Genomic DNA, 14,000 nt, shown 5'->3' on the forward strand with positions numbered 1-14,000 from the left:
GCTATGCCGAAAAAAGAAAGAAAAAGAAAATCAATAAAAATAACAGATAAAATAAAAACAAACCGTTCAACCCCCCAACAAAAAAGAAAAAGAAAAATAACTAACCAAAAACACCCGCACACCATCTATAGTACATGTATATATAAATGCTCATTATCCTACTGTACTGATCCTAAATAGGCCTATTCCATACACGAAAAAGAGTTAGTTTCGGTGATCAAAATTTTTTCTCTTAAACTTCTAAAATATTTATAATTATACATTTGGATTTCATGTATCCCCTATCTCCAATTTTCCTTACAGCGTACTGGATTCGCATGCCCCTGTATGTGACGTACTGGACAGCACAATGTCCTGTGTGGTCTACGTGACTCGAAGCATGTTTGTATTTTGGTTATATTTTTAGAAAGGGGATTTCCACTATAGAAAACACTTCGCGTCCAAAGGTCGCTAAGCGATAGAGGGATTTACAGCTCTGATGAGGTGAAAATATCGAACAGGATTTACTTAATAGAACTGTGACGTATACCAAGGTATGGATTTGATTTCTTAGTTCAAGCTGTCATTGCTGATCAGGACGAAAATTCTGTATTGTTAGCATATTTTGCTTGTTAAATATTAATACGCATTATGATTCGACAGAGTTGTTACTATTTTTAGTACCCCCGACCACCTGCCTTTACAATCTAAACAATATGTCGGGTAGTATGGCTTTCTTTTATAACGTATGAAACATACATGTGTTAGATACGTCTTCTGAGACAAAATGAACTCTGTGCGATTTGATAATGTCAATATTACGATTCAGTATGTGTCTGCCAAGCGTTTGTTTTGAATGACGAAATCTTTTGCATAAATTAAAATATATAAATAGCATGTTTACGTAGGCAGACTCGTTGCCTGAATTTGCCCTGTCTCGAGAATCTTGAATTCATCAGAGACTTGTATATCACTGAATTCATGAAGAGAAAATAAGACTTAGATTTATACCAGAGATTACAATAAAAAAAAATACATAAAAAACAAAAAACAAAAACAAACTATGTGTTGGGGAGGCTGCATTGCCATGCGTATCTAAAAATAGCATACGAAACGCAATTTTGTATATTGTGTTATATATAGTATCTATACACACACACATATATATTTAGTATATGTACATTTTCATGCCTGACAATAGTGCAGGGTAACGTCACATATGTACAGTATAATTCGGCTTTAGAAAGCACGGAGTCAATGTACATTGAGTCAGTAATAACAGGGCCTGTTACCATTCCGCGTATACAAATATTACACACAATACCTACACATGGTGTGGGTATTATTATTTTTTTATTTCCTCCAAATTGAACAAAAAATATACATTGTTGTCAAAATACAAATCAAGTATCAACACATCAATTAATTACAGAGATGACGGGGTAAAGTAATGCATTATGAAATAGTTAAATAACTACAGAAAGAAAGGTCACGTACATTTGTAGGTAGCAAATAATACAAAATCATTACAATACTTAATTAATAAAGTTATAGAGTTTGTTCCAAGTTCCTGCGCTATTATCTCGGCCAGAAAATCGTAAAGATCAAAACAGAAACAAAAGATAAAATTTTATATTTCTGCTCTAGAATATTTTAGATAATGTATTTTAATACAACCTTAATTTGAATACTCGATCTGTGTCATCGTATATATTTTTCACAGAGACCCAAAGATGACCTAAGATGAAGATGATGATAATGGCGGTTCTACAGGTGAGTATACTTCTATCCGATATAATGCAGAAAAAGCAGTAATAACGCGAAAAATCACGTAATAACGCGAAAAACACGTAATAACGCGACAAAACACGTAATAACGCGACAAAACACGTAATAACGCGAAAATCACGTAATAACGCGAAAAATCACGTAATTACACGAAAAAACACGTAATAACGCGAAAAACACGTACATTACTTGTAATAACGGAAATCGAAACACTAAGAAAATAAAGTGATTTATTCATTAACCATATCTAAAACGCTTGTCATCTTTTCATACAATGTCCATTGACACCCAGACTATTTCAAACTGATCTGTTTGATTTATGATAATCAGGGATTTTTTTTTTCTTTTTTTATCTTTTGAATTGTAGAATTGATTTTGGAATCTCTGATGAATTACATTCAGAAACCAACTTAATAGTGCTTTAATTGCTGAGGTTTTGATATATCAAATATCAACTTTTTCGATTATGAATTACAATAAAACAAACTTTCATGTGTGTTTGTTATTGCAAAATAGTCACATGCTGATGAACAGAAAACAAAATGATAAACACGTACATTATCATTTATCTGGAAATGCTAATAGCAACTCTGAATGAGCTAGTATTGATAATTTTCTATTTTGCTAAATCACATTCAGAAATACACATTTATTTTTATCTCATCTACGGACAGAATGTGTAAATGTGTCTTTTTAACTTAAAGTCACATGCTGATGATCTCATGCATTTGATGATCTCATGCATTTCTTTGGTAGAATGTAATAAATACAGTTGAAATATATATTATCAAGTTTTTGTAATTGAAAGAAGAAATGCTATGCTGAGGTAGTAATTTATTTTCTCTATATTACGTAAAACTATTTTGATAGAGAGTTGCTCAATACAGAATTCTTGTGATAATATGTTGACAGCTGAGGCTCACCTGGGCTGCACACCTGTTGTCAAAGACAGAAACCTGGGTTCGCGGTCACATAGTTCAGCCGCGGACGTACCACCATGGATACACGGTTTAACCTGGCGGACCAGAGAGAGCACGTCCAAGGTATGTCAGGTTGATACGGAATGTACTAGTGTCAGTGAGCATTTATTGGCAGATGACCTTGCCGAAATGTCCCTTTCTCAGCCAAATTCGTCAGATCTCTTTGCTAAACTTCCTGTTACAGAAGATTATGTACAAGGTCCTTTTGAATATTTGGGAAACTCAACAGAGCACTCATTCGCTTTTTCGGAGGAGATTGATGGAACATATACCGCAGCAAAACAACAGCAACAACAGCAGCAACAGCAGCAGCAACAACGATATTTATCCACAAGTATTGGCAGTTCGCGCGGTCCCGGAGAGAGCAGTTTGACATCAAAACAGCGCAAAGGGAGCTCAGAGTCAGCTAAATGTGACAGTCCATCAGACCACTCAATGTCCAATCGGCCTCTGTGTAAGCTAAAACCTTTCTGTCCAGTTTCTGCACCTAGTGGTTATCCTGCCACTTCGTCTTCGAAGTCGGAATCATCAACAGGATCAATGTCGAATGCTAAACCGCTCTTAGAGTTGGTTTCAGGATCAAATCAAAACAAGGACCTTCATCATAATACTCGGTCACCATGTCCTGAAATGTTTGGCCAGGATAGTTCCAAAGTTTTCAAAAATACAGCATCCATGATGTATGGAAATCCTCAAGAACATACTACAGAAGGTCATCGTTACAGGCCAACAGCTCCCCGTGTTTCACAGTTGCAGGAAAACTTCCCAAGACCAATTTTTCACTATGATATTACATCTGGGAACTCGACACTTCTTTTATCGTACGTCGTAAAGCATTTGATATTACCACACGAGGTCAAAGTATTCAACATCAAGTATTATGAAAAACGATTGCCGACTTTGGTCAAATACGTAGGTGAATTCTGTGGACAAAGCGCAAATGGTCTTACATGTTCCATAAATATCCTTGAAAAATCGAACAAGTGTCGGGCCTGTACGCGCTGGCAAGACAGTCTGAAGCCTCTGGACATTTTCATCCGGAATCCGAGTTGTTTTGTATACAATCAAGAAGAAGGCAGATACATCGGTTCAAGATGCAATTCTCACACTAGTTTCGGCCGAATCTGGTCTCGTTCAGCTGAGGCCTACCTGTCCTGCTATGTGGGAACAGTGGGTTTATTTCCCAACGGACACCGACGATCGGGATCATTGTTTTATAAAACCCTTTCACCAAAGATCAATTCCTGCACAAGATCCGTCAGAGATTCGCACATGCATCGCATGTTTGCAATGGCCCCAAGAGATCGTAAAGGAATTCAAAGAAAGGACAAGAGAAAGTTACTGGTTGAATCAGAACGCACTCAATGATATCTCCCGGCAGGAATGTCTTGTCGTGCCTTGCAAAACTACATCCGGGCATAATATTGACTGGCAGCTGATATTTCCTAAATCCGAACGGCAGCTCTCCGAGATGTTGACTAACGAACAGCAGCGGTGCTTCTTCATCTTCCAGCTTGTCCTACAACATCAATTATTATTCATTCCAAATGAGGAAATAAACATGGATGTGATATTACAAGTACTGGTTAACCTAGACCATGTCCTCTTTCATGTTTGCGACAGAGTTGAAGATCATATGTGGAAGGCGTCTCCGGGATATTGTTTCCTGTTTCTGATTAGGATACTGGGCCAATTTGTGCAGGACAGACATTTGCCTCATTATATTGTGAGAAACAGGAACTTACTTCACCAGCTGTCCAATGATGATTTCAGAAGGTTAGAAGCAGAAATCCGAGAAATTCTCAGAAATCCGTTTCAAGTGTTTCTAAAGCTTTCTCTAAACCACAAGTTCACAAACGCTTGGATTTTGGACGATTTGAGCCTGCGTAATCGATTGATTGGAGGGCATGCGACAAATAATAACACAGAGCGAGTTTTTCTTGAGATGGCTGTTCAGTTGTCGAAGAAATTCATTCGGTTGGAATGTCAAAAAGAGGCTTTTGAGTGTATTGAAACTATTCTGAATGAGATGGCGACTTCCAAATCTGACGGGAATAATCCATACACTACGGATGTGAGCGGGTTCTTTGCAAAGATATGTGAGTTCGAAAAGGATGTCGGCTACCTTTGTCGTCTTTCGGCGTACCTGAAACTGTCGCATTTCATTGACATCTCTTTGCTTGACGGATTTACAAAACTCGAGGACGCTATTGGTGCAGCCTTATCAGCTTCCCATGGAGATCAAAGAGCTCCAATTTCCAATATTTACAGACAATCAAGTAAATGAAAAAGTGCATTTGCTAGAACAACTTGCTTTTCAAGTTAGTAATTGCCATCAGCGCCATCAGACAGGTTTTGAACTTTTGAAGTGTATCTACTGTATTGCTGCAGACGCAATTGAAAATTTTAAAACGGGGAATATGATTGTCCTTGCAACAAGTGTACCTGGATGCAACCAGTATTTTGCTATTAACGCTATCAACGCGGGCTCCCCGTATGCTGCCTTATCGGAGGAGACGACACTCAAAGAAGCCTCCAGTGTCACGACCCAGTATCGAGATGCTGAATTGGGCACCGTTACACAATCTCGAGAAATACCTGCTGAAACAGTTACCTCGACCAGCCCCACAAAAACAGGTTGCTTTCTGGATGGTCAGATTCATGACATTGTCCGGTCTCTCAGGGAAAGCCAGTTTAGGTGTCTTATAAATTTGTACAGGAGTTGTGAAAGGCTCCACTCTATCGCGACATTTGAAACGCACCTTGACGAACTCCAGTATACCTGTGAACAACTTGGCGACCCCAGAATGTACTCGGCATTTGCTAGGATTCTTCGACGACTTGGTCACGTCAACCGCGCACAGCAAATTGAAGACATGGCAGAAATCAGAAACAACGTGGAATTTGGCATGTTGCGTTGATGTCGGGTAGCTCGAATCGAAACCTATTGGAAAGCGTAGGTAATTCAATGGATAACTACGCACCGTGAATTAAAAACATTGCAGATATCAGAGACAACGTGAAGTTTGGCATGTTACACTGAAACCGATAAGCTCAAGTCAAAGCCCATTGACGAGTGAAGGTGATTCCATGAAGGTATAATCTAATTAATCAATATCGTTATTGCTTTATATGTTTCATTTAAACACTGCTTCATTATGTTAATCATTAACGGTTTTATCCTGTAAATCAATAACCTTTTGTGTTGTTCCTTAGTGTACGTGTACTTTGGTTTATATATACTTTAGTATATAATTCTGTATTTATGTGTACGTTTGGTCATTGTCGTTTATAACGTCATCAATATCTGTTGTTTCGATGAAACCATAGTGCACATTGACGACTTGATGACGTCATAAATAAAACCTTTCATTTCACTTGAAGAGCTTAATCTCACAGCAAGTGAAAGCGCTTGTGATTTTATGGTTTGTGCTTTTATCTTTATTATTATGTATATCCATTACAAGGACACTATTTACCTATAATTACTTTAGTATATATACATACGTAATCAATCTGCTAAATGCTGATCCATGTATACAATGCAGTACACTTTCCGTATTGCTGGCTGTTGTTTTAAAGATTAGTCAAATATTATTCTAGCATAAATCACGGGCCACAAACGAATACGTTGTATCAAATGAATACTTTTGGTTACATATTCCCAGATTCCAAATTCGCTGCTGTGTATGGAGCACGAGTCATGTGTTATCTTGTATATATGTGTTATTAGTCTCGCTTTATGCTTTAAAACTGCTTTTATATGGTGAACAGAATGCAAGTTTACACATTTACTTTTCACGTTTGTAACTAAATTTGCATAACGCTTGACTGTCAATATAATTGTACATGTGCATTACCGTGAAAAAACTTGGCATTACCGTGAAAGAGGTTGGAATTTACGCGAAAGAGCTTGGCATTACCGTGAAAGAGGTTGGAATTCACGCGAAAGAGGTTGGCATTAACGCGAAAGAGCTTGGCATTACCGTGAAAGAGCTTGGAATTCACGCGAAAGAGGATGGCATTACCGTGAAGGAGTTTGGAATTCACGCGAAAGAGGATGGCATTACCGTGAAAGAATTTGGCATTACCGTGAAAGAGGTTGGCATTACCGTGAAAGAGGTTGGCATTACCATGAAAGAGGTTGGCATTAACGCGAAAGAGCTTGGCATTACCGTGAAAGAGCTTAGCATTACCGTGAAAGAGGTTGGCATTACTGCGAAAGAGCTTGGCATTACCAAGAAAGAATTTGGCATTAACGTGATACAGTTTGACATCAACGTGTAAGAGTTTGGCTGAGCTGTTTTACACTCAGGTTGAGATATCCCTGTACACGAAAAGACTTGTTTGATTATTTTTCTAACATGCTCTATTCAAAAAACGTAACACAGTATAACGTGTTGTGAATCTTTTTCATCGCACCATCATGATAATGTGCATTGAAATTGATGACATTATTCCCTAGCAACCATGGATCATCCTGTGAAGTGAGAAAAAACGCAAATCGTGTGACAAGAATTTAGTTAACAATACTTTGGTTTACATTAACGATGGATTTGAACAGCAATGTTGATAGTAAGGCTGATCAAGCTGGAACCATATAATTATAATCGAAAGTAAAGAAAACAAAAATACAGAATTACGTGACAGTTTAACTATTTTATCCTTTAGAAATATTAGAAAATTCGACGGCACTTGTATTATGTTGAAACTGTTATAAATGGCTTTATATGTATTTTACGAAAATGGTTGTTTTTGCGTCTTCATATGAAGACGAAAACGAAAAACCATAAACTCGTTTTATTATGGATGATATTTTAAATATATCTATTTCCTTGTTCAGTTCTAATTGATATTGTTTTATTGGTAAATACGTATTGTTATTAATGTAGTCCCAACAACGATGTGTGCATTTTTCTAGGCGTTATACTTAAGCTGACAGGAACGACTTCTTAATATTTAAACCTGTACACGTGTATATATATATATATACAATGTATATTGAATCTCAATTGAAAGCTTTTTAATTTTTACTGTCAGCTTTAATTGTATCGTAAAATTACAAAAGAGATGTAGTCATCAGCAGTCCCAACCTTTGAATTATATTGTAGATAACATGTTTTTTAGACATTGTATGTTCACTGTGTATACGAAGATTAATTTTGTTAAGAAGCATGAGGGTATTTTATAAAGCATAAGATATGTACGTACAATAATGTTATTGACTTTGTAAATCCCGAATCAATTCATTTACCAGGTACGTGGGAGAAGTTATTTTTCGCTTACATGTGAAGTTCATATCATTTTTGATTATGTTCATATCACAGATGTATAAAGGCATACTATGTACAATTTTGGACTTACATGTTGTCGATAACTAACAATACTATAACCCTTGCCTTGCAGTACGTAAAATGCTTTTATTGAAAAAAATATTTGCTTTAGAAGCAGATTATTTTAGCAGTCAAAGCGTCAATTCATCGATTTTAAAGTGCTACATTCCGTCATACAACAAGAAACCAAATGTCACGAATGCCAGAGTTTGCTTGCTTTTGATACTTCATGTGTTTCATAATTGTTTTCTGATATATTTATTTCTATTCCTATACATGGTATTTTCTTTTCTCTGATTCGTTTTATTCAGAAATGTCTTTTTCGAGCTACTGTTGAAACTGACTTATCTTAACTGGCTATATCAGAAAAAATGTCTTGTCATAACTGGAACTTACATCAGGTGTAGAAGTCACATCAATTTTTATATATTTTTTTATCTATAATCTATCGTTTAGGACATAAACAACGTACACACTCCACAACATGAGTGACATCCAGATGTGATCAGTGTTATTTTTCGTATTTTCCCCTGACTAAGGGTTTTATTTGTGATATTATCAATCCAAAAGCTTTTTCAGATTTATTAACTGCAACTGTAGTTGTATCATGATATTTTTCTTACGTTGTATTTTTGTTCACTATTTTGTTTTGTTCAAATACTGAACTTTGGGTATACACTTGGTGAGATATAATAGGCGTGTTCTGCTTCGACAATTCACACTCAAGCAATGAAGAAAAGTTTTAATTATTATTAATACTTTTTAAAATACAAAAATGTTTTAACATTTTGATGGACTGAATATTCACATTTTCAATGTAATGAATATTCAAATTTTGTGTTCAAAGTTTCAAATAATTTTACTTTTGTTTATTTCTTTTTCAGTGCAATTTCATTTGAATTTTTGTTTAATTACTTATATGTATCATCCTAAGGTTTTAAAGTTTTTGAAGTGTAAACGTAATTGAATGTGTTGTTTTTTAAAATGATTTTAAGATTGTAATGTAAAAATGTAGATATGCAAAATGTATACATAAGATATATAAATGTAGTAGGAAATTAATCGTATAGCTTCTGAAGCTTTAATGCTAAAACGTTTTTTGTTATGTCAGTCCCAGTGATAAGATGCTTTACATATATTTGTTATTTTTTTCTTTAAAGGGGCATTCAATCGTTTGAATAAAGTTAACGTCGTCAAAATTAAAGTTACTGGAAAAATAGGTATCTTTTCAAATAGTAAAAATTATTATTTTTATATTTATTAATTTTTATAGGCAGTTTTACTCTCAAGATAAACCAAAGTTCTTCGGGCATTGTCTTGAAAATTCATGATTCGACCCGAAGTATCACTTATGACCGCAAAGACATATGATATTTGTATACGATAAGCCTTTTTCTTGTACATTTTGGCGTTAATTTCATTATATATAGGCACAGACACTCATAATCATCGTTATTACATATATTTTATAATATATATTGTGCATGTTTCTGATGACCGAACGAAGGAATGCCCCTTTAAGAGTGTTGTGTCTTTATCATGTTTGTCCGTGTCAAATTCTACATTTTATTCTCTTATGTAATTAAAACGTCATCTTACTTCTTGTCAAGATATAATTACAATAATTGCCCAACAGAACAAATGATAATGCATTAATATTATGATTGCCATGGGATCAATTTGTCAAACACATTATTACAGAAACATATCCTACATTTTTTTGCCTATACAATGCTCATTAAGGAGACTTTTATGGACCTATTGTGTTTGTTAAATTCCTCATAGATTTTCATGCCACAAATGGGTTTTATGCCAGTTTACTGTTTAAATAACTCAAAACTCACAATCACTCACACGTATCAGGGATCGCCCAGCTGCCCTTGACTGCTTGGAATCAGTTCGGGGCTGCCAGAATTTCCAGACCAGCAGCCCTGTGGCCTGCTAAAATTTTCAGCCAAAGTATAAAGTCCAGCTAAATTTAAAAGTTTTCCTCATTTACTTCAATAACTTTATTTTTGAAAACTTCTTTTTCTATAAAACTCCTTGGTCTAAGATCTAATATTTTTATGCTGAGAAGGAACTAGACCGCAGAAAACTGCATCTAAAATTCATTTTTCCCCTCATAGTTGGGTTTAGGGGCTGTAGGGACACGCCCCCAAATCCGCTATGATGGGCTTCACCATTGGCAGTCCGGCTGCAACATTTCAGAACCTGGCAGCTCAGCTGTCTGTCTGGTGATTAAGTTATTATGATATATACGGCCAATTAATAGCGTTAATATAATCAACGACTTATTATGTATTGATTAAAAGTTTCCAGTATGCGCCTTTTTTTAGATTAAAACTTAAAACCAAAATTATCTAAACAAACATACTGGTTAAAAGAATGCAGGTATTGGATACTTCAGGATTTCCGAATGTAGATTGTAAGGTTTCCAGCTAAATACAAGACTTATATGTCCTAATGTCCTAATGTCCTAACTCAAAACACAGAGAACATTCACTGTTTTTGACTTCGTAAAAAATGTTAGTGTAATCATGCATACTAGAGGTTAAAATGACAATATTGATACTAGCTATCTTTGTAGTACTAATAGTTTAATTGAATAAATTATCTCTTGAACGTATGGTTCCAAATATGTTCATTATACACATATCTACTATTGTTGTTATACATTACCTACCTCAAAAACCAAAACAGATCTATCTTGTTATTAACTAAACGATAACCAGTTTGATAATAAAACTTAAATGCCAGTAATGCAAAAGTAAGTCTAAATCAAAACCGTTAATTTTGTGCTGAACTCACCACCCAAATCCTCAATCAGAGAAAATTTTACAATGTGTTGCCAAAAAAGTAGACGAGCTTCTTATTCCGGAACACCTGGATATACACCATGTCTTGTCTCTTTACTCATATCTATTTCATTGATTTGAATTAGAATTAGCGTTTTTGTGTAAATGTATTAAATGTTGTTTTACATACCAATGATCTGTGTTACTGATACCGTTAAAATTATAGGATCTAACCCTGGTGTTATAATAAAAAAGAGTTTTCATTTCCAAAATTCATATTTTAGTTGAAGACTTTTCTTGAATGTTGTATGAAATGCTGGAATATGAATCGGTTGTTTTGTCATTTTAATTGTTGCGACAAAAGTAATTTCTATATACTGATAGATATTCTCGGCTGGATGTGAATCTTCTTAAAATGGCATTTCTGTCCTTGAAAGAATACTGAAAGTACCTGTAGGTACTGTAGTCATGGATGTGAGGTATTTTCTTTGTGTTGTGACGAAACAATCATACTCCTTATGTGTTTATTATGTAGCTTTCAGATTATGTTTTACTTTTATAAATATGTATTACATATTCTAAAATCCGTATACAACTAACTGCTTATACTATAGCTTTCTATAAAGGCCTATACATGTTGATGTTAATTGAATGCAATATGAAATCGCCAATATTCATTTTTCATGGCTATTTCCTTTGACTGAACAATGCAACGTCACATGACAATGTACTTTGAAAAGTGTCATGTAAATTCATGAATAAAATGTCCAAATTCCCTATATATGTATGATAAACTTCATAGTTTTCGAGTATGCATCATTGCAAATGTAAATTAATGATTAACACATTTCATAGAATCTCGGGTAAATTCGTGGGCGAGAAGTCCAAATTTTCCTGTATATATTATACAGTTTTTGTTTTTGTTTTTGTTTTTAATCAATGCTTTATATTCAGTTTACAAAAAATCAGGTAAATTCGTGGATAAGAAGTCCAAATTTCCTATTTTTGCGTATTGTTTATGTATATTGTTAAATAATGTTTTATATATATCCATTATTGTTATTGATTTACTATTCACGAAACATCGAGTTCTTTGACGAGATGTACAGTAAGTGTATATATTCATGTTTGGCGTCAAGTATTATTAGTCCTCTACCGGTTAAACCGGGGGGACTTTAGGTTTCCTCCCCGTCCGTCTGTCTATCTGTCCACCCGCCCACTGAGTTTTCTGTACTTCTCTCAGCCATACTTCAAGGTATGCTGGTGAAAATTGGTATGCATCTTCAGTATGAGTATCGACAGATCATGTCCAAGTTTCAGGAGTTATTTGGTCAAGGACACTATTGCCATTTTTAGCAGGGACCGGTAGGGGACAAGTATTGCTTTAGCAATACTCTCAGAATGTTTTGTTTTTATTAATCTGTGTTCATGTACATTTAATTAAATATCAGCTGAATTTGTGGACAAGAAGTCCAAAATTACCGATATTTGAATGCTATATATTGTTTATTTCATTACAAATACCGCAGTACATTTCACAAAATGATAGGTAAATTCGTGGATAAGAAGTCCAAATTTACTATTATGTTTTACAAGTATATATAAATATATATTTGGATGTGGTACGAGTGTCTATGATCATTCTAAAAGTACAATTTACAAAACAAGTAGATTCATGAAAAAAGTCTAAAATTCTATGTATATTCGAGTCATGTTTTACAAAGTTCTCATTATCAGTGTTAAGTATGTATTACAAAATAGATCTTATAGATAATTTCTTTATGATTGCTTGACATCTATTGCTAGTCCATTTATATAATTATTTTTCATCGGATAAGAGATCCACATTTTCCTATAGTTGACATGCATCGCTAATCCATGGTTGATGTTTATTTTTAATCTGATAAAAAATCCAATTTATCCTATAATTGCTTGACATCCATTAATAATCTATGGTTGATAATTATTATTAATCGAATAAAATCCACTACATTTTCCTATAATTACTTGACATCTATTGCCTATTCACTGGCTGATAAAATATCTTTTGATTCGCATAAGTAATCCACATTTTCCTATAATTGCTTGACATCTATTGCTTATTCATGGTTGATACTTATTTTTGATTTGATAAGTAGTCCACATTTTCCTATAATCGCTAGATATCCGTGGTTGATAAATATCTTATATCGATAAGAAATCCTCATTGGCCTTTACATTTGGGTGGTGTTAATTAGTTTGAACGTATAACTATATAAGATAATAACTAGTTTGAACGTACATCTTTAATAACAATAAAACGGGACCAATCCTTGGTAAGTAAACCGAAAGTTACTATATGCACGTTAAATGAAATAATTTCACATTTAACGAATCTATTTTACCCCTAAGCATCACATAACGATATAAAAATTGATAAAAAACATCTCAAAATGTTTTGTTATCTTCTTACTTCGCATTATCAGGTAAATAGTACATCTATCTAATGCCCTGCCTTCCATAGGTTCCCAGACAATTTTTTTTGTTGAAACATAAAGAAAAAAATAAAGTTAACCTGAATATTTGATTAACAGTTCAATTTTGTAATATTGTGATGACTTTTTAACGTATTCTAAACTCTTTTTATGGGTGGTCGGGTGGTAACACACTTGCTTTTCACCAATACGGCCGGGGTTCGATTTCCCGATCGGACGTGAAAAGGTATGGGGTCACCTGCCCGACCACGTGGGTTTTCCCCGGGTACTCCGGTTTCCTCCCACAGTAAGACCCCTCGCGCGCTTCTATCCGGGCCAACAAGCGTGATTAATATACGTTAATATAACTTGTTTCGCAATGTGTTGTAAAATCAATAAATTATATATTTTCTGCAAGAGGCGATAGAACAGATTTGCTTGTCTAACAGGACTTATGTCTCTCCCAATAGCTCGGTGAAATTCTATGGACAATCTTTCGTGATATAATTTTTGCTCTTGAACGTACCATCATCATTCTATTGATAATTGTTTCGTAGTAAGTTAAATATACCAGCATCAGTCTGTAGGGTGGCATGTCACAGAGTTCATACTACAATGTACTGTACCATAATACGATAATACTTTCTGTCTCTTTAGCTTAAGAAACCGTCC

The 14,000-nt window shown here is 34.7% G+C and overlaps 1 protein-coding gene and 1 long non-coding RNA gene across 2 annotated transcripts; both read left to right on the plus strand.

Moving 5' to 3' along the window:
- Nucleotides 1–452: 452 nt before the first annotated feature.
- LOC117341117 lies at nt 453–2,917 on the plus strand. The gene is made up of 3 exons (XR_004535551.1): nt 453–533; nt 1,703–1,752; nt 2,680–2,917. It is a non-coding gene; the product is annotated as an uncharacterized LOC117341117 (long non-coding RNA).
- A 3,679-nt stretch (nt 2,918–6,596) lies between these two features.
- LOC117340492 lies at nt 6,597–7,034 on the plus strand. The gene has a single exon (XM_033902251.1). The coding sequence runs from the start codon at nt 6,597–6,599 to the stop codon at nt 7,032–7,034; it is 438 nt and encodes a 145-aa protein (XP_033758142.1).
- The last annotated feature ends 6,966 nt before the right edge of the window (nt 7,035–14,000 follow it).

The sequence above is a fragment of the Pecten maximus genome, chromosome 13 (assembly GCF_902652985.1).
Source record: "Pecten maximus chromosome 13, xPecMax1.1, whole genome shotgun sequence".
Taxonomy (NCBI): Eukaryota; Metazoa; Mollusca; class Bivalvia; order Pectinida; family Pectinidae; genus Pecten; species Pecten maximus.

What these genes read in the sequence shown, in the direction of transcription:
- LOC117340492 (XM_033902251.1), top strand. Translation starts at nt 6,597, where the DNA reads ATGTGCATTACCGTGAAAAAACTTGGCATTACCGTGAAAGAGGTTGGA.